At 41.9% G+C, this 20,032-nt stretch overlaps 1 protein-coding gene across 4 annotated transcripts in view; it reads left to right on the plus strand.

Moving 5' to 3' along the window:
- Positions 1 to 20,032, plus strand: part of PKNOX2 (PBX/knotted 1 homeobox 2) — a 341,067-nt gene that overhangs the window by 271,945 nt on the left and 49,090 nt on the right. For all 4 annotated transcript variants that reach the window (XM_072611458.1, XM_072611459.1, XM_072611460.1 and 1 more), the window contains one exon: positions 6,719 to 6,890. In XM_072611458.1, coding sequence (XP_072467559.1) covers positions 6,719 to 6,890 — 172 coding nt within the window. The remainder of the gene's footprint in view (positions 1 to 6,718; positions 6,891 to 20,032) is intronic.

Consider the following 20,032-nt stretch of genomic DNA (forward strand, 5'->3'; position numbering starts at 1 on the left):
TGGAAATGTCAAGAGATCTCTCCATCCAGTCTGTTAAGTGCAGCTCCTCAGAGCCAGGGGGAGGGACCAGATGACCTTTGGAGAGTTCCTTGCCTTGCCTGAGGACCTTCTAGTGAATCTTAACCAAGAGGGTCAAGACCACTTTGCCCAGAGTGACAAACAAACATGGTGTGAGAAGTCAAAACCTTTCTACGGCATAGGATAAGAAGGGGACCAACCACAGACCTGTACTCTTAATACTGCCTTAAAGGCTGCAGTCACAGGATCCTGCCCCTCTCCCAGGCAGCCTTGGATGCCCCAGCCCATGACCTTCCTCCAAGCTGAGCAAACCTCGCTGGAAAGTTTGGATAAGATGTACAGAAATCAAAAGAAAAAAATGTCAGATGTAATTAAACCAAAGTATAGCTTAAACTCCGGCAGAAATCAACATATCTGGTTTAATCACCTTCTTAAGCTGCTACTACAGTTCTGTTGAGGATGGCTCTTTCTCTGAATCAGAACCTCACAATATCCTGAGCTTGATTTGAGTTTATTTGGTCCTGGTGAAGTGTGAGAATGGGGAGGGGAAAAGGGGGGATAGGACGCAAAAGGAAAAAGAAATAATAAAACATTATTTGAAATAATCTCTTTCTACCTTTCTCCCACGAGCAAAGCTGTCTCTTGCTCTCCCCTCCTACCTCCGTCCACACTCACTGTTCCATTTCCCTCCCAGATCCCAGGCAGCAGCAGCACAGTGCTGAATGTGCTAAATTAGGCCATTAGAGAAATTCATTTCTCTTTATTAGTCTGTGTCAAATCCTTTTTATTAGTGGCTGGAAACGACCTCTCTTCTGCAGTAAAATGTCATGCCAGTTCAGCCCTTTTATTTGTTCTGCACTGACGAGGCTCAAACTCTCCCTGAATTAGTGCTGTGAGATTTATTTCCTCCAAATTTTGAACGGCTTAAGAGAGGGTAGAGTAGGAGGGAGAGAGTCAGGAGTGGGGAATGAGGAGAGATGGAAGAAAATAGGGAGGGGGAGAGGCTTGGTTGATCTCTGGTGGAGGTCAAATGCTCTGAGCACCCAAGAAATAAAACCTAATGATCATCCTCTAGATCTCTCACGTCTTCTTTCAAGGAGTTTGTACTGTATTTCCATATTTGTTCTTCCAGCCCTTCATAGGGAGTTGTGGTGGGGGCCATGTGGAAGTGAAATTGGTTTGGGCCCATTTTACAGGTGGACAGACTGAGGCAGAAAGAAGCCAAGGGACATTCATTCCCAGTTCATTCTCTGTCACTTAGCAAGTGGTAAATGCTGGGGCCTTTCAATATTGGAAAAAATTGTGGGGGAAAATACTTATTAGCTCTTGGCTGGGTATAGTATTCAGCAGAGCTTAACTTCACGAACCTTAGGTCACAGGAAAAGAATAATAATTACTTTTTACATGTTGCTTTAAAGTTTATAAAACACTCCTCAACAACCACTCTGTGAAGTAAATAGGGCATGTAGCATTATTGTTTTCAGGATCTTGAAGGAAATCAAGGCCTCAAGAAGTTAGATGCCCGATGTCACATAGCTAAGTGCTACCAGCAGGGTTTTCTCGAGTCTTTTTTTCTACTATACTTAGCAGAGAATAAGGATGGACTGGGAGATTTGGTAGGGGCAGAGGGTCCAGTGAAGGTGCTATATTAATATCCATGCAATTTCTGCTCTGAAGCCAAAGAAACTTAGCTTGAGAAGAGGAAGAAATTAACCCTTCCCCCAGCACCCCTGAAAGCATGATGTTACCTGTAAGCACATTTCCTATCACTAGGCCTGGGCTAAAATGAGGTATGGTGCTGCTTCCTCACTGCCTGGCTGCTCCTGATGCACAATGTGAGCCTAGCCTGCCTATCCAGCAGCCCAAGGTGGCAGGCTTCCAGACATTACTAAGCTCACTGCAGAATGGTTCCCTGAATGCCAAGATATTCAGTGATTGCCTCTGCCCAGTTGGGCTCCTCATCCTAAGGCCTCCATGGCCTCTGAAGCTGCCCCATGCTAGATCAACTGCTTCTTTACAGAGTAGTTAGGCTTTGAGGTTCATGATCAGAGAGTTGAGCCTGAGACTTCTGAATTCAGCTAGACCCTTGATTTGGTTCCCAACTCTCAGAGTGCCTTGGAGACCTGGGGAACCATCCCAGTCTTCCATATGGGAACTCCCCAAATTGCCCAGCCTACTCTTCTATCTCAGGATTAATTCAGATCCAGGCTGACTTTTAGGAAAGTAAGGGAGACAAGGTAGATAAAATGAGTTGATTTACATCATAGAATTTAGAGTTAAAAATGACCTTTGAGGTCATCTCATCCAGCCAGTTCACTTTAAACTTGAGGAGATTTAGGCCTGAAAAGGTGAAGTGTTTTGCCTGAGATCACACAAGAAATAATTGGCTAAACTGGTATTGAACTCAGATCCCTCAAAGCTATTGGTCTTTCCACTAAACCACATGACTTCCTATGCAACCCTTTGGAATGGTTAAATGTACTATGAGATGCTATTATTATGCCCAGTACTAACACCTCTGTGGTGATGTAATGAGCTAACACCGTCACTCTTCCAAGTACCCCCAAACCTCTTGATAGTGCCTATCTACCGCATGAGGATGACTTCCTTCAACTAGTAAAGCATAACCCCATTTGGGGTTTTCTTGCAAAGATCCTAGAGTAGTTTGCCATTTCCTCTCCAACTCAATTTATAGATGACGAAGCTCAGGCAAACAGGTTAAAGTGACTTGATCAGGATCATACAGTTAGTAAATGTCTAAGGCCAGATTTGAGCTCAGGAATATGAGTTCTTGATCACTTAGCTGCTAGGTGACTACTAGTTAGAGCTAATCCTTCCCTTAGCATAATCTTAGCCCCAGTCCTGCTCTTTCAGGCAGTCCCCTAGGGGAAGGTGGATGAGAGAATAACATCACCCTTCTCTCTGCCCCTGGCCTCCTCTCCCCTGCCTTGATGTAGGGCCATTTATTTCCAAGGCAACTAGAGTGCTAAAGGTTCTAAATCAGCTGAGGAATAAGCTCTCAGGTGTCAAGAAGGACAAGAAGCAGCTTGGGGAACCCATTCTACCCCAAACTAGATACACACCCATATAACACTCTGCAGGCAAATATGACATCGACACACCATGTCTCTGTACAGCCACATATACATTAGAATTCTAGCTTCATACTTAAAAGGGTCCTCAAAGCTTGTTACCTAGCCCCACCAACTTACTTTACAGATTAGGAAATGGGCACAGAGAGATCAAGTGACTGGCATGTAGGTATAGAGAAGCAAAGCCAGGATTGGAACCCAGGGTCTTTGACTCAAAATCCAATAATACTGCACATCACATATGACATACTCAGCACACATGCACATTGAATACATACACCACACAATATCTCTTTACACATACTATACAACCCACAACATATACCCTACTTGATATACTGCACACATACAACATATATATATCTTCCATACACACCTACCCCAATAAATACCAACCTACACAACACATACTTGCAAAGCCCCCTTCTCTACTGGGTAGAAGCACACACAATCTGCTCTGCCCAATAGAAAAGGAATGTGTGGCGAGCAGAGGTAAGGTTGGGGGGCTCGGGGCTACACTCCCACCACCTGGCATGACTGCTGCGGATTATTAGTTCCTGGTAATTTAGTGCCCTTGTACGGAGTCGATTTGTGCCTTTCATTCCTAATTGATCTAGTGGCTGTTTAAATGGCAGCAGGCATCTGTTGAGAGTAGAAAGGTTCATAAGGCGCAATAATTCATAACACCGTCTGGAATTTGCCTTTCATGTCCCTCAGCTAAACCACTGCAGGGCTCTGCTTAAATTACAGCCACTGAGGCTTTCTTTGGTATTCTGCTCAGGGCCCTGAAAATCTTACATTAAACTGGGATCAGGTTAGATTAGACTATAATATGCTGTGGTATTAGTGGCTGCAAATGAAGACTTATACTGGAGTTTAACCCCTTCACCTGGCTCTCCTTTTGTCTTCAGCCTGTTGGTCGTCTAACCCATTGTTTTCCTTCACCTTCCCTTAGTACTCTCCTGCCTGTGCTGAATAGCTCTCCCAGCTCGATGGATGGCAGGGTTGGGCCGCCCCGAGATGCCAGCCCTTTAACTGCTGGCTGTACACCTGCTTGTAGCCTCAATGCCCAGCTGTTTATGCACTGTACCACCCCATCCCCCAAACTAGAGGGAAGCTAGTGTCACAGGGATGCTCTCTGCCAAGCTAAGCAGCTCAGCTGAAGGAAGGAATCTATTGTTCCTCATTCCCCACTGTCCCTGGGTCTGACTAGCCAGGTGTGTTGGGGGGGTTGAGGAGAGTAGTTATAGGAACGATTGAGGAGTTTTCTATTCTTTTTTCTCAGTCACAGACTCTTAGACTTAGAAAAGATCTTGGAGGTCCTCTTTCTTCTTTACTTTCTCCCTGTTCTCTCCACACCCTCCCTTGACTCCTAGGCCTTGCCTCACTAGACATGATGCTCTCTCCTCCTTCCTGTGTTCAGTTATTCAGTATATGTGGAAAGAAGATAGACGACAGCAGATAAACAAATCATCATCTGCTTCTGTGGACAGGGAATTTGTGTTTGGTAGGGAGATCCTCGGTAGACCCCCATGCACACGTCCCTTTCTCCTAGCAGCTAGGGATTAGCCAGAGAGAAAGGAGCAGGATTTGGCAGCCACAGGAGGCTGAAGAGATAGGCTAGGGAGGGATTTGCAGATGCTTTTCTGAACTCCAGGGAAGGGAATGGGCTATTAATAATGGAAGTATCCAAGGTCACACACTCACTCTCTCTCTCTCTCTCTCTCTTTCTCTCTCTTTCTCTCTCTCTGTCTCCTCCACTCTCCCCCCCCCCTCTCATTTTGAGATATGCCAGACTTTTATTCATTCATTAGAAATGTGAGCTATATATGCAAGCAAGTCCAGGCATGTGTATTCCAAATATCCACATAGACATGTATGCAGTATAGAAGTCACCAAAATGCTTGCATTCAGATGTGCAAATACCTGAACTCATGCTCATGTGTGTGCATACACAAGCAATGACAGTGACTGTCTATGCAAAGCAAGATATTTAGACTCAATAGCCACCTAAGTCTGCAGAGGAAGTATCTAAGTGGACACCTATCCACCTATAGATGTCTTCTTCCACATCCAAAGCTACAGGGACAGATAGCTCCAGACAACCAATGACTGGTCAGATTTCTGACTTCCTACCATGATCAGCTCTGGAGCTTCAATTTGGTAATTCAATGAACATTTATTAAGCACCTATTGTGTATACTATTAAGTACTTCCTAAAGTCCTCATCCAATAGCTTCTGTGGAATGGAGATGAGATTGAGTTCTCAAAAGCTATATCACTGAAACACTGGCAGGCCCCACTTTGGGGTACAGGTTCAGTAATATGTTATATGTCTGCTGTTTAAGGAAAAACACAACTAAGTTTAGAGAGGCTATCACCAGGTTGGAATATCTATGACAAGCACCAGGTGCTAGGTGCTGAGGAAAATTCAAAGTGAGTAAGCCGCGGTGTCTTCCTTCAAGCAGCTTACATTCAAGGGAAAGATAAGACCCGCACACAAATAATGATTATATAAAATAGCAGATAAGTACATAATAAACACATTACAGGAGGAAAGCCTCACTTCCAGCGGATAGGATTAGTTAGGGCTATCAGGAGAAAGGATTCCCACAGTTGGGCTTTAAAGAACAAATACATTTTCAATAACTGCAATGAATGAATGAAAAAGTTTTAAGCAATTACTCTGTACCCAGCACTGTGCTAAGTACTATGGATAGAAATACAAGCAAGTAAGATAGTCTCTGACTTCCAGGAATTTACATTTTTATAGGGGAAGAAACCTACAGGTGAATGGTGTTCATGGAGGATTGTTTTGGACAGAGGGGATGGTGATTGCAGTCATAGGGTGAATGGCGGATATGTCCTTTTTAGGAGGGTTAATGTTGATTGGTTAATGTTCTCAGAACTAGATTTGAAAAGTGGATATGGGAGAGGGAGGAAGTAGAGAGTTTGGGAGGCTCCTTTTAGTGTACATAATGGTGCTAGGAGAGAAGTCATACAAGTAGGAGAATGTAGGGCATGTTCAGGGAATAGTTAATGGTCCATTTTTCCCATGGTGTTGAGTTTTAAGGAAGAGGAAAGGTCTGCTTTGGTCAACCAGGAATTTGTGTTTGTAGGGAGATACTCACTATACACACTTCCCTTTCTCCTAGCAACTAGGGCTTAGGCAGAGAGAAAGAAGTAGGATTTGGTGACCATAGGAGGCTGTGAGATGAGACTAGATAGGTAGGTTAGCCCCTTACTGTGGAAGGCATTAAATACCAAGCTGAAATGTCTTTAAAGATTAAAAATGGAGGTACCAGTTGAGCAACAGCTGAGGTCTCCTGGGAGCTGTTCAGCCAGTCAGGCTTCAGGAACTTCTGATCCCTAGCTGGAGTCATCTGGCCTAGACCCATCCATATCCAAGGGGAGAGAATACATTCCCCCAGCACATTCTTAAGCACTTGAGAGGATGAGCCTGGATGCAGGGCTTCCCTGTAAGGGAGAAGAGAGGTTGCAGAAGTGAGGGTAAGAGTCTCCAGGGTAATAAGGAGACCCTGGGATTGCCTACTAAGCAATATGGCCTCTGTGTGTCTGTGTGTGTGCACTGTTGGTGTCCCCTACAGGCACCCTCTCTTCCCACTCCTGACGCTGCTGTTTGAGAAGTGTGAACAGGCCACCCAGGGCTCTGAGTGCATCACCTCAGCCAGCTTTGACGTGGACATCGAGAACTTCGTTCATCAGCAAGAACAGGAGCATAAGCCCTTCTTCAGTGATGACCCGGAACTGGACAACCTGGTAAAGTCTTCTTTCTCCCTGCAGGCAGGCTCCTCATCCCTACTCCTCTCCCAACACCACTGCCCTTTTCCTTGGGTCTTTACTCCCTGAAACTGAAGTCACCATCAGGCCCCCAAACCAGTCAGAGGTCTAATTGCAAAGATTTTCCCTTGTAAGTGCTTAAGAAATCCCAGTTATGGTTCCCCTGCTCTCATCTGCTGCCATTGGGCTGGTTTACCTTTTTGGAATTTGCTTTCTTCATCTGTGAAACGTGAAGGCTGGGCTGGATCTCGAACATCTCTTCCAATTTTAAATTTGTGACCATGTGATTCTTAGTATCTATAGCCTGAAGAGGAGAGATGCAAGAGAGGTAACTATAGTGAAGGGGGGAGCTCTTCTGCCATGCCCAGCTTGAATGGTTAAACAAGTAATGTTTTCCTTTACCAAGAAAGAATTTTTTTTCCCTTCTCTGTTTAGTGATGTAAGAAATTCCTATTAAGGAAACTCTTGCCCCTTAATACAAGAGCAGATCAGCAACTATTCAGCAATTTATCTGGTTTTTAAGTTTTCTGGAGGGGTGAGGGGAACGAGCACTGATTAATCCCCCAGTATGTACCAGACACTGTGCTAAGGGCTTTACACACACTTATTTGATCTTCACAACAACCCTGGAAAATAGATGCTATTATTACCCCCTATTTTACAGTTCAGGAAATTGAGGCAGAAGTTAAACAACTTGTCCAGGACCACACAGCTAGTAAGTGTCTGAGCCTGGGTTTGAGCTCAGGTCTTCCGAACTCTAGGACCATTTCTCTATCCATTGTGCCACCTCAGTGCAAGTTAAGTGACTTAGCCTGGGGCACAAAGCCAGTCTGTTTGACAAGTGGGACTTGATTCAAGGTCTGGCTGACTTGCTAACAGCACTCCATGGACTCATAAGAAGAATGTTCTCATAGAAGATTCAAGTGGTCTTAGAGGTCACTCATCTCACTTCATAGATAAGGAAACAGAGAGGGGAAGTTAGTTGCCATAAATGTTGATTGACTGGCATAGCTGTCTAGGCCTAGAACCCAGAGCTAATGGCTAGTGTGGTATGAGCATTTGCGAACAGGAGAGAGTAACCTGGACAGCAAAAACTGTCAAGAGAAAGCCTAGAGGAGTCTTGCCCAGGAGTGAAAGGATGAATTTTCAAGACATCCTCTCTCTCTATTAAGTTTCCTTGGTAGGGGGGGAGCACACACATACACATATATTCTGCTTATAATTTTCATAAATAGAGTCAGGGTTGAATTGTTCATAGTAAACTCTCCGTTTTCCATGGATGTTTAGCACATTTTTAGGCAACCATCTCTCTCCTCAAACTCATCATGCTGCTAACTGTCTTTACCTACCATTGAGCCACTGTCTAGCCAGGATGTGCAATGACATGTTAATGTTCATTGAAACAAAACCAAATACAGAAAACACACTTTTAAAATATGTATACGTACATACATACATATGTACATACACCTGTGCATCCACAAACCAAATACAGTTGGTTTGGAATTACCCAGGGCTTCTGTATTATCCACGTCACATGCTTCTTTGCAGAGTGTCCATCGCAGGTTATTAAATAACTTAGTGCTTATGGAAAGAGCTCCCATGCAAAGGAGACCTTACAGTTTTGGAAACTTGGATTGAGAAATAAGATGAACCAGAAAGAGATGACATTTGGAGGTGTTTTTCTACAATAAGAAAACCCAAATCGGCCACCATATATTAAGCATGTGCTGTGTGCAGGACAGAGTATTAGGCACTAGGCTGATGTCTAGTGTAATGTACAGTGTTATATAAAAATAAAGCCAAGCACACCAGTCACTGGCCTCAAGGAATCTGTTAATATGAATATATAATAAATATAAATGAGAAGTCTCCATTGCAAGCAATTCAAGGAAATGAAATTTTTCCAGTTCAATCAGAGAAGGCTTCATGGAGGAGCCTTTGAGTTTTGAAAGAATGTACTTCAGCCTACAGAGATGGAGAAGGATGTCCATTCCAGGTACAGAGGACACTATAAGCAAAACCAGGAAGAGTGAAGAGGGCAGAGCAGGAATAATAGGGGCAGTGATTAATTAATTGAACTGAAATGTAGAGTACATGAAGGGGAATACCAGCAAGTGTCTGAAAAGGTAGGGTTGGAGTGATACCGTAGAGGTCAGTTTTACCAATTTCTGCTCAGGGCCCAACAGATCCATCTGTTCTGTTCTTTGGGCCCTCTGTCCATGAACAAGGCAGCTAGATGACATAGTAGGTAGAATGTTGGATTTGGAGTCAGGAAGTACCTGAAGATACTAACTCTTCAACCCTTTGCAAATCATCTAACCTCTATTTGCCTCAGTTTTCTCAACTATAAAATGGAGATAATAGCACCTACCTCCCAGGGCTGTTTTGAGGATAGAAGTGCTAGTTAGTATTATGATCAAAGACCAATAACTGGAACTAGCACCTAAAGCTCATGGGCTAGTGTGGCATAGTGCCAAGGAGTAAAACAGATGTGTTGGGAGCTTTTGTGAACATGACAGAATTAATGATCATAAGAGACAGAGAAAACTTCAGGCACCTGTACTGTGCCTAGTGTCCAGGGGTATCCACCATTGTTCCACTTTTATCCTCCGTAGAAATGTGTCCCTATAGGTTACTGGAAAATGCCTGGTACCCTGCCATGATCGTAGCTCACTGTTTGCAGAGTAATGAGCAAGACCTAAAATGCAGGGCAATAATCCTATGGAAGTTGGGCTTTCATGACTCATGATATTGCCATGAGAAGCTCAGACCTCTTCTCTTACTCTCCCTGGAGTAGTGGCTTATGGTCTAGTCACAGTCCTGTTGCAACCTGGCAGCTACGAATAATTTATCACACATTTTCTCATCTCTCCCTGGACTTCAGAGGACTGTATGGACCCTTTGCTAGTCTATAGAATCAGATTCATGCCTTAGGGGAGAGATGGTGCATGGTTTGGGCATAAAACATTAGCAATGGATAATCTGTTGGCCATATGACCTTGGGCAAGTCAATTCCCCTTTTTAGGCTCAGTCTCTTCATCTGTAAAATGGAGGGTCCAAACTAGATACTCCCTTAGGTCCCTTTCAGCTCCAATATCCTGTTATTCTGTTGTAAGCATATCAGCTACTGGCAAAACTTCCCTGAAAACTCTGTTGGTCCTTTATTTTATGTCCTGAGGGCTTGCTTGGTCTGGGTTTTGACCTTCTTAGGTGCTAGATAGATAGCCAACTAAGTATTTGGGCAATTCTTTAGTCCATGTGACTAAATATGCCCTACTTATGGGCATAGAAGAATCCAGCCTAGGAACCAAAGAGCCTACTTTTGCTTTCCCTGGACAATTGCTTGATCTACTGATTGTGTAGACCGGGCCAGAGAAGCATTGATCGATTAATTAGACATACTTCCTGGACCTCTCACCTTAGCCAACCAGAGCCCTGCCTTGTCCTGGGGGGTGAGGACTTTCCTTTGGGTGATCAACCAATGCCTACTACCCCCTCCCACCCTCGGCCTTGACATGGTCAGAGAGGAGATGAAGAGGCCAGCCACGGGGGCCATCATTAGAACAAGAATCATGTCGCCAGCACAGCCGAGATGCACATAATTAGAAATTAGAAAAAGGTCAGATCGCGTCATTATCAGCTCAATCAGCTGCCGAGTGCCACAGTCAGTTAATTTGGCATCTGTATTTTTTACAACCCCGCACACGTAGCCCAGCGGACTGTAACTCTTTATCCGGACAGATATACTGCGCAGCCGAGCAGGGACATAAAATGAGAGACCCCAAGCAAATGAGCTGAGATAATTGAGAGATTTATTTTTTATATATGTGTGTGTCAGGGCAGCTTTCCTTTGCCCTTGAATATTGACTTTCATAAATGGGATTGTCAGGGGGACACTTAGGTCTGGGGAAACTTTGGCCCTTTGAAATACCTCATAGCCAGATCCTGGGCCTCCTTCTAGACCATTTTTCCCCAAGTCCAGGAAGGTTTGGAGTCAACTCCTTCCCATTACCATTTGAACACTCCTCCCTCTCTCTCCTGCCTGCTATCATTCTCTGCTCTCTCCTAATACTTCCCTTCCTCATATCCCTTCCATGCTCTAAATTTTCTCAGCAGTCATAGCCTCCAACCAAGAATGGCTGAGTTCTCTCCAAAGCTACCAAGAAGATCATGTAGGGTTTCCCAGGATTCAGAAGAACCTTCTCACTTAGGGATTTCCATCTGCCCCCTTATTATCCATCACTCTTAGGGACCTGGTTAGAATAGGAAGGAGTCTTAGAGACAGGCTGCTCTTTCTAGAGTGGAGGAAAATGAGGCCTAGAAAAGTTCAATGACTTGCCCAAGGTCATCGGCTCAAGTGAGCAGCATGGTAAAACAGAAAGAATGTTGGATTTGGAGTCAATGAATCAGCAAGCATTTATCATACATTTACTATGTACATCATCAGGAAGCATGGGGGTGAATCTTGCTTCAGATGCTGACAATCTTAGTGATCCTGAGCAAGTCACATCCCCTCTAACAACCTCAGTTTTTTCATCTTTAAAAGTGGAATAATAATGCTGACAGCTATCTACTTTACATAGGTAGTTGTCAGAAAAGTTCATTTTGAAGCACTATATAAATGCGAATTTTTGACAATATAGAGTTGAACTCAAGTCTCCAGGGCTCAACGTTTATCTGCCCAAGGGTATTTAAACCCTTGGAGTCCTTGTAATAAAATTCCATAACCTATACTACAACCTTAAATGTGCTATCTGACCACCTCCTTACCTGAACTGCAGACCTCTTCAGTCTGTCCTGCCTCTGGCAGTTCCTTTCCTCCTCCCCCTCTCTACCCCCCTTCCCCTCTCCTTCACCCCCCAGCAGCCACTGGCTGGCACTTGGTAAAGTTTGTAAAATTTGCAAGTTCCCCAAACCCCTTTGAAAGGTAAAGGCTTTTTGTTTTATAAAATCTGATTTACAGGTCCCGGTGGTACAGGGCCGAAGTTTTATAGATTATGCAAGATTTCAAACCGGGGCTGTAAAACGTACGGTTCAGTTTCATGCATGGCATTTTTTTATGTGTAAATTTTTTAACATTTATGAGGCCCGTTTTAATGAGGCTCCAGAGTGACTCGGGGGACAGGTTATGGTTCCTGACCACAGAGCCAGCCCTGGAGCAGGGGCCTCAACTTTCAGGCCTGCTGGCCCCCTGGCCACAACTTCCCTTGCCCATTGTAGGAGGTCCAGGTTGAAATAAGGGGTCTCCTGAGCCTTGCCCAGGGACAGCTCATTTTAGTCCTTGGTCAGGACTCCCCAAACATGGGAAAATGTTCTTGGCTGGGTCAGAAACTACTTTATACCCCAGAAAGCCTGAGGCTCAGGGGAGATATAGGTAAAAATATATAAGATTTTCACCTAGATAAAACCTGTACTAACTTCTGAGAAATTTTTCTCTTAAGAACTTTAGATAGTCCAATCTACTCCCTCATTTTACAGATGAAGAAACACATTACAGATGCCAAGTGACTTATCCAAAATCACACAACCAGTTTGTGGCAGTACTGAGATTAGAATCCATGCTTCCCGATTCTTTCCAACCCACCATAAGCTCTTTCTTATATTGGTTTCAAACTCCTCCAAAACGTCTCTAATCCCTGTTCTTTTCTCTCCCCTTCCCCTTTCCAAACCTGCTTTTAGAGTCAGAAGATTTGGCTTCATATCATTGGCCCACCATTGACTGCTTGTGTGATTTCAGGCCACTCACATCCCCTGTCCAGGCCTCAGTTTCCCCCCCTGTTAAATGAGGGAGTTTGGCTAGTAATCTCTAAGGTCCCATTTAGCTCTGCATCTTTGATTTTATGATTCTTTCACTTGTGCCCCAAGGCTACTTCATCTCTGATGTTTAGGGGAGTTCCTGGTTACATTATACAGCTTTGATGGCACCAGTGGCTAATGGGCATTGTCCATTGCTACACTCAGGCTGCAGACTATTTTACTGCCAATACTTCTTACAAAGAGAGAGAACTTAGGGTATGCCATGGATTTTTGATGGATGTAAACTCTCCTTCATAGGAATAGAAACCTAGAATTATCCTTCTTTGTAGGGGAAGATGAGACTAGAAGAAACCACTATAGGTTGTATGCTTTTATGTAGCTCTTTAAAGGGTTTCATGAAACATTTTCCTCATAGCTCCCTGCAAGTTGTATAGTAACTATATTATTTTCATCCCCATTTTCCAGATCAGGAAACTGAGGACAATAGAGATTTAATAGAGATTAAATGACAGAAGAATGCAAGAATAAGAACCAGAAATGGAATTCAGTTCTTGTGATTCCCAGGATCACTCTTTAAAGCTGCCTTATCCTTAGGAAGAAAACCGTTCCTCTGACTGAGCTCTACTCAGTCTTGTACCTGCCACTGGCTCCGCTCTGGCCTTGTCTCATGATACTTTCCCATGTCATGCTGTGTTTCTCAGATAACCCTGAGAACTGGTATTCCAGATCTGTTGTTGTCTCCATGATGCTTCAAGATCTTCCTTAGAAAGGAGTACTGTGATGATTTCTGCTCCTACTTCTTCCTTTTCCTGAATAATTCCTAGGCCCCTAATAAGGATAGGTCAGTGCTCACCTCACCAACAATAAAAAGATCTTGGCCTTCCAGGATACTCATAAGGAGTAAACTCTCTCCTCTTTTTTTCTACTGGCCAAGAGTAACTGGGCGGGCATGCATATGAGCTTTTTTCAAGGTCACATTCATCCACCCATTCATCCATCTATCCCATCATCCATTTTTTCATTGAACAAACATTTATTGAGTTTCCATTTTGCAGAAGGCATATTGCAAAGTATTTAGGTGCTGCAATATGGAGATTTTATAGAAAAAAAAATCAGTTCCTATCTTCTAGGATTTTAACACCTTAAGGGATTAGGGGGAAGGAAAATGAATAGACATGAAGCTCAAATAGATTGTGATAACTAAAGATAAACAATTTTTTCTTTAAAATCTTTATGGATTCCTTTTGTTTTGACATGTACATCATTTCTATATATATCCCTCCCCACTTTCCTAGAAAGCAAGCCATCCCTTATAACAATAAAAGTGAAAAAAGATCAACAAAACCAACAAATACTTCCCTTGTGTCTGATAATATATGCAATATTCCATACCCATAGTTTCCCGTCCCCCATCTCTGCAAAGAAGTGAGGAAAGTAAATTTCATCAGCTCTTCTCAAGGACTGAGCTTTGCCATTATAATTATTCAGGTTTTATTTTAAGTGTTTTTGTTCTCTTTACACTATGTAGTCATCATATGTGGATTATTTTCCTGGTTCTTTTATTTCACACAGCACCATTCTTTGGTCTTTCCATGTTTCTAAGAATTCTTCCCAACTCATTTCTTAGAGCACAGTAATATTCCATTCAGGCACCACACAAATGTTTAAACATTCCCTGATAATGTTCATATGGGTTGCAGTTCTTTGTTACCCCAATGAAAATAATGTGAATATTTGGTGTTCTGTCTTTGACCTTATTGGATTATATGTCAAGCAATGGAATTTGGTGAAAATGTAAGAGGAAAATTTTAGTCCTTTCTTTTTAATGTAATTCCAATTGCTTTCTAGACTAATTTGAAGCTCTATCAGTTGTGGATTGATGTGCCTGTCTTTCCACAGCCCCTCCAACATTGGCTACATTCCTCTTTTGTCATCATTGCTAAATTGCTGATTTTGAAAATGTGAACATAGATGCTTTTTTTAAAAATCTGTGACTTCAGGAAGTCATTTGACAAAGTCACTTATAATATCCTTGTGAACCAGGCTTCCCTAAATAGGATGTAAGCTACTTGAGAGATGGGAATATTTCAGTTTTTCTTTGTGTTTCCAGTGCTAGGCACATAGTAGGCATATGATATTTGTTGAATGATTGATGGAAACTGGATAGTCAGTTTCAGCAGTACAGGTGGGTGGATTTTTATTTATTTGTGCAGCTACGCCCAAAGTATTGATTGATGAATGGGTGTTAGCTTAGATGCCCATCTCTAAACATGGGACTCTTTTCATTAATGACTTAAATAAAGACGTATATCACACAACAAGTTGTCAGATAACACAGATGTGGGAGAAGGAGCTAAAGCTTTGAATGTTGAGCTAGAAAGAAGACAAAATTTAATAGAGATAAATGTAAATTCCTGTACTTGAGGTTAATCACAAGACATACTAGTCTTCCCCAAAAGTGCTGAATGTACTTCCACAAAAGTACTGAATGTGGGAAAGACTTGAGGAACTTAGTGGACCACGGCTTCAATATGGTTTGCTACCATGATATGGCAGCCAAAAATGCTAACCTCATCTTTCAAACCTTTCTTTGTACCCTCAGTGCTTGGCATAGAGCCTGGCATATAGTAGGCACTTAATAAATGCTTGTTGATTGAATAATTAATAGAATCATAGAATCTCAAATAAAGGAGATTTAGTAAAACTGTATTTTGCTCTCGTCAGACCACATATGGAATACTGTGTTTAAATTTGAGGTACTACCATCTAAGAGGAGCATCAACAATATATCATGAGTCCAGAGGAGAGTAATCAGGATAGATTTTTAAACAATGTCATATGAGGAATAATTGAAGAAACTAGGGGTATTTAGCCTCTCCCTCTTAGGGAGAACATTATAGCTGTCTTCAAATATCTGAACAGTGAAATAGCATTTAAATTTGCTCTGAGTAGCTCCAAAGAGAAGAATTAAAACCAATGGAGGGAAGATAGAGGAAGGGATTGGAATGGAGAGGGAGGTGATTGTGATCATTGTCTTTAAGCACAGAAAGAGATGTCATATGGAAGAGGAGCTTGATTGATTTTGCCAAACTCAAACTGAATGGTGTAAGTTAGAGATAAGAAGAAATTCTGTCAAGTAATAATTTAGATTGTTCCAAAGTAGAATGGGTAGATTTGAGAAGTAGTGAGTCCCCTCTCACTGGAGATCTTCACACAGAGGCAGGATGACCCCTTGTCAGCAACACTGTAGAAGGAAGGAATTTCTCCTTTGGGAAAGGTGTTGGACTACATGACCTCTGATATTATATCCTATGACTTTATGATAAAAACTCATTATGAGGAAGAACTTTTTAATAATTTGAACTGTTTGGCAGGATAGTGGGCTGCCATACAAGATAGTGGCTACTACCCCCTCAACTGGAAACATTCAAGTAGAAGCTGTCAACACCTGCAGAGATGTTTTAAAAACGATTCCTATGTATGGTGACAGATTACAACTAAATGAACTCTGAAGTCCCTTTGAATTCTAACTTTCAGTGATTCTAAAATCCTGCACTATAATGGGCAGGGGGTAAGGGGAAAGCAGAAAGTATTTCATAGGGAACATGGAGATAATAAGTTTAGAGTTGCAAGGGATGTCAAAGGACATTTAGGCTAACTATTTTCTGGGCGAAGAAAGTGGGGCTCATTGAGTTTAATTGACTTATCCAAAAGTATTTTATGATTTTGAAGTTTTATAGGAAAAGAAAAATACTTAGACAAAGAAATGGAGATTGTGCTTAACAGATTTACAGGGGATACTATCTTCTATGGGGTTGTTACTACACTGGAAGATAACAATATTCAAAATAATCTTAGAAAACTAGTCATATCAGAATGAAATTCAACAGGAACTGGTACAAAGTGATCTATTCTTAGGAGCAAAATCTCAACAATATGAATGTAGAATGAGGAAGACTAGGGTTTATAGTTGACCAAAGCAAGAACAGGCAGTGGAGTTTGTTGTGGAAAATGGCGAGGTTGGGGGGGTAGTATAGACACAGACATAACAAAAGGCAGAAGGAGGAAAGTGGAGAGGGGAGCGAGTGAGAGAGTTAGTTTATTAAGCGCTCACTATGTGCCAGACACTATACTAAGATGTCAATTGTATGACTTCTGCTGTATTTCTTAGTTAGACCCAGACTAGTATATTATGTCTCATTTCATTTATTGTACTTTTAAAAAGAACTACAGAGGTTGCCAAGAACATCAAAGATGATTACGAAGTAGAAAAAGATCATAGCATTTAGAACTGAGAAAAGAAGGTCTATCGAGTCCAGTTCTCTAATGTTACAATGGTGGCCTAGAGAAGTTGTTGCTTCTGGGTGATAAGTAGCAGGATCTGGATTTGAATTCAAGTACTTTGATTCCATATCCTTTGCTCTTTCCATGACACTGCACTGCCTTTTCTATGAGAAGAAAGTGAAAACAAATTCTTTTTCCTAGAAAGGAGTAGCTCAAAGGTGACTTGAACACTATCTTCTATTATAGGAAGATTTTATAGGTGAAGTGCTTATCAGTTGTTTTCCATGTTTAGGGAAGACTGAATAAGAGGAAAGGAGCTTAACTTAAAGCTGGGAGATTTTAACTGGACATAAAAAACATACTTCTTTTTTTTTTGTTTTTTTTTTTAATGTTTAACAATCACTGCCATACAATTGAGATTTTATCCCCCCCCCACCTACCCCCCACTACCCCCCCTCCCTCCCCACGACTGCATACAATTCTGTATAGATTCTACATATACTTTCCTATTGAGTATATTTTCACTATAGTCATGCTATGTAGTCAGACTAAAATAAATGAAAGAAATCGTATAACAAATCAGAACATGATACACAAACACATACACATACACAAACATGATCTGCTACATTTTGTGAGTGACTTCCATATTTCTTTCTCTGAGTGTGGAAGGCATTTTGCCTTGATAACCACCTTTGGGATTTTTTTTTTTATAAGAAGTTTTTGCGTTATTACAAAGTTCCAAGTCTACCAGAAAAAACTCTCACACACTGTGGTCGTTGCTGTGCACAAAGTTCTCCTGGTTCTGCTCCTTTCACTCAGCATCAGGTCATATAAGTCCTTCCAGGCCTCTCTGAAGTCTTCTTGTTCATCATTTCTTATGGCACAATAGTACTCCATTACATTCATATACCATAATTTATTCAGCCATTCCCCAATTGATGGACATCCCCTTGACTTCCAGTTTTTGGCAACTACATAGAGTGCTGCTATAAATATTTTTGTACATGTAGGACCCTTTCCCATTTTTATGATCTCTTGGGGATATAGTCCTAGTAGTGATATTGCTGGGTCAAAGGGTATGCACATTTTTGTAGCCCTTTGGGCATAGTTCCAAATTGCTCTCCAGAATGGTTGGATGCGCTCGCAGCTCCACCAACAATGAATTAGTGTTTGAACTCTCCCACATCCTCTCCAGCATTTATCATTTTCTTGTTCTGTCATGTTTGCCAATCTTATAGGTGTGATGTGGTACCTCAGAGTTGTTTTGATTTGCATCTCTCTAATCAATAGTGATTTAGAGCATTTTTTCATATGATTATAGATAGCTTTAATTTCTTCCTCTGAAAATTGCCTGTTCATATCCTTTGACCATTTATCAATTGGGGAATGAAAAACATACTTCTTAACCAACAGAGTGATAAAACCTTTATAAGGGAAGTGACAACCATCTGTGCTGGACTATTTAGATATTTATCAACCTAAAGGCAAGGGGCTGGATCACAAGATCCACCATGGTGTCTTCCAGACCAGAGGATACTAGAGAGAGAGAGGAAGCAGTTATTATGAAGTTGTTGGGCTAGACATGAGAGAGGAAAAGCTGGAGAAGCAGAAGGAGGATGCCAGGAGGATAGATGGAAGAGACAGGAAAGAAGTGAGTATGACTTGACATTTGTTTAGGTATCCCAGGATCTTGTGTTCCTGACCTAGACCCTTACTTCTTCTAATTACATTGTCCCTTCAGAAAAAGGTGGGAGGAGCCTGGAGTCAGGAAGACCTGGCCTCCCTTACTAGCTCTGTGACCCTGGGCAAGTTACTTCTCTTTCTGCCCGAGTTTCCTCGATTACAAAATGACGATAATAATAGCATGTGCCATCCTGGGTTTTTGTGAGGATCAAATTAGATAATATTTGAAAAGTGTTTAGCACTTTACTTGGCACGTAGAAGACTCTTAATAAATGCTTTTCTGTTCCATTGCTTTATGCTACAAATGACCAAATCCCAATTAGTTATTGAACACGCTTTGTGCCTAGAACCATTCTTGGTATTATGACACATATAAAATAAAAGGTCCACTCCCAGAAAACGGCAAATTAAGGAACAGCCCAGACTAATCCAAACCCTATTTTTTTCAGAAATTAATACTCATTACCTCAGTTTATCTGTTTTATGCGGAAGACAGAAATTTTATCCTCCACTCTGTCAGTCTATACCATGCGCTGAGTGTTTGCCCTAAGAAGAAGTCCCGGAAAACACTCTAGGCCAAAATGAAATAGTGGATAGTCATAACCCTTGAGAATTTGATATCTAGCTCAGTAGAGTCTCCAAATGGTGGATCTCAATGAACGCTAGGGTGATAGAATGGCAAGAGCACCGAATTTGGAATCGGGAAACCTGTGTTTGAATCTCAGCTTTCACTCAGTAACTCTAGCTTTGGGCAAGTCATTTCCTCTCTCTGGACCTCATTTTCCTAATCTTTAAAAAAGAAATGCTTGTTTTAGATTTTTCACATCTCTTATGGAGGCTGGTAGTTGCCAAGACATATCTCATTACTTTGAATGCTAATGGAAAACCTCTCCTCCTGCCCCCAACACCCACCCCAACCTTGTTCATGCACTGTCAGAACCCTCCTCTCTACTTATTCCTCCATTGATTACAAGGATGCAGGTGAAAAGCTGACTGATTCTCCCACTATAGTGTGTTTGCTGAGTAGGTGCTCAGCAAAGAATGACTGGGGACTTCTCATTCTAAGAGTCAACATACACACAGACACACACACATACAATCACACAAAAATACATAGGCAACAAAAGCAGGCAAGAACACATAAGTATCTGTAATGTTAAGGACAATCATATAATGCTAAATACCTGACCACTTCTGTCCCTTTCGCCCAAGCTGAGTCAGTGAGTCAGTTGACAAGTATTGATGAAGTGCCTGCAAGGACTCTCCTGTCAGGTGCTTAGGATACAGACTTAAGAACAAACATATTTGCACCAAATATTGCTGATTAAATCCTGATATTCAAAAACAAGCACATATTAAGAGCCAAAGATTACAAATTTCAAAAGAAGAAT

Source organism: Notamacropus eugenii, chromosome 5 (genome assembly GCF_028372415.1).
Source record: "Notamacropus eugenii isolate mMacEug1 chromosome 5, mMacEug1.pri_v2, whole genome shotgun sequence".
NCBI classification, from domain to species: Eukaryota; Metazoa; Chordata; class Mammalia; order Diprotodontia; family Macropodidae; genus Notamacropus; species Notamacropus eugenii.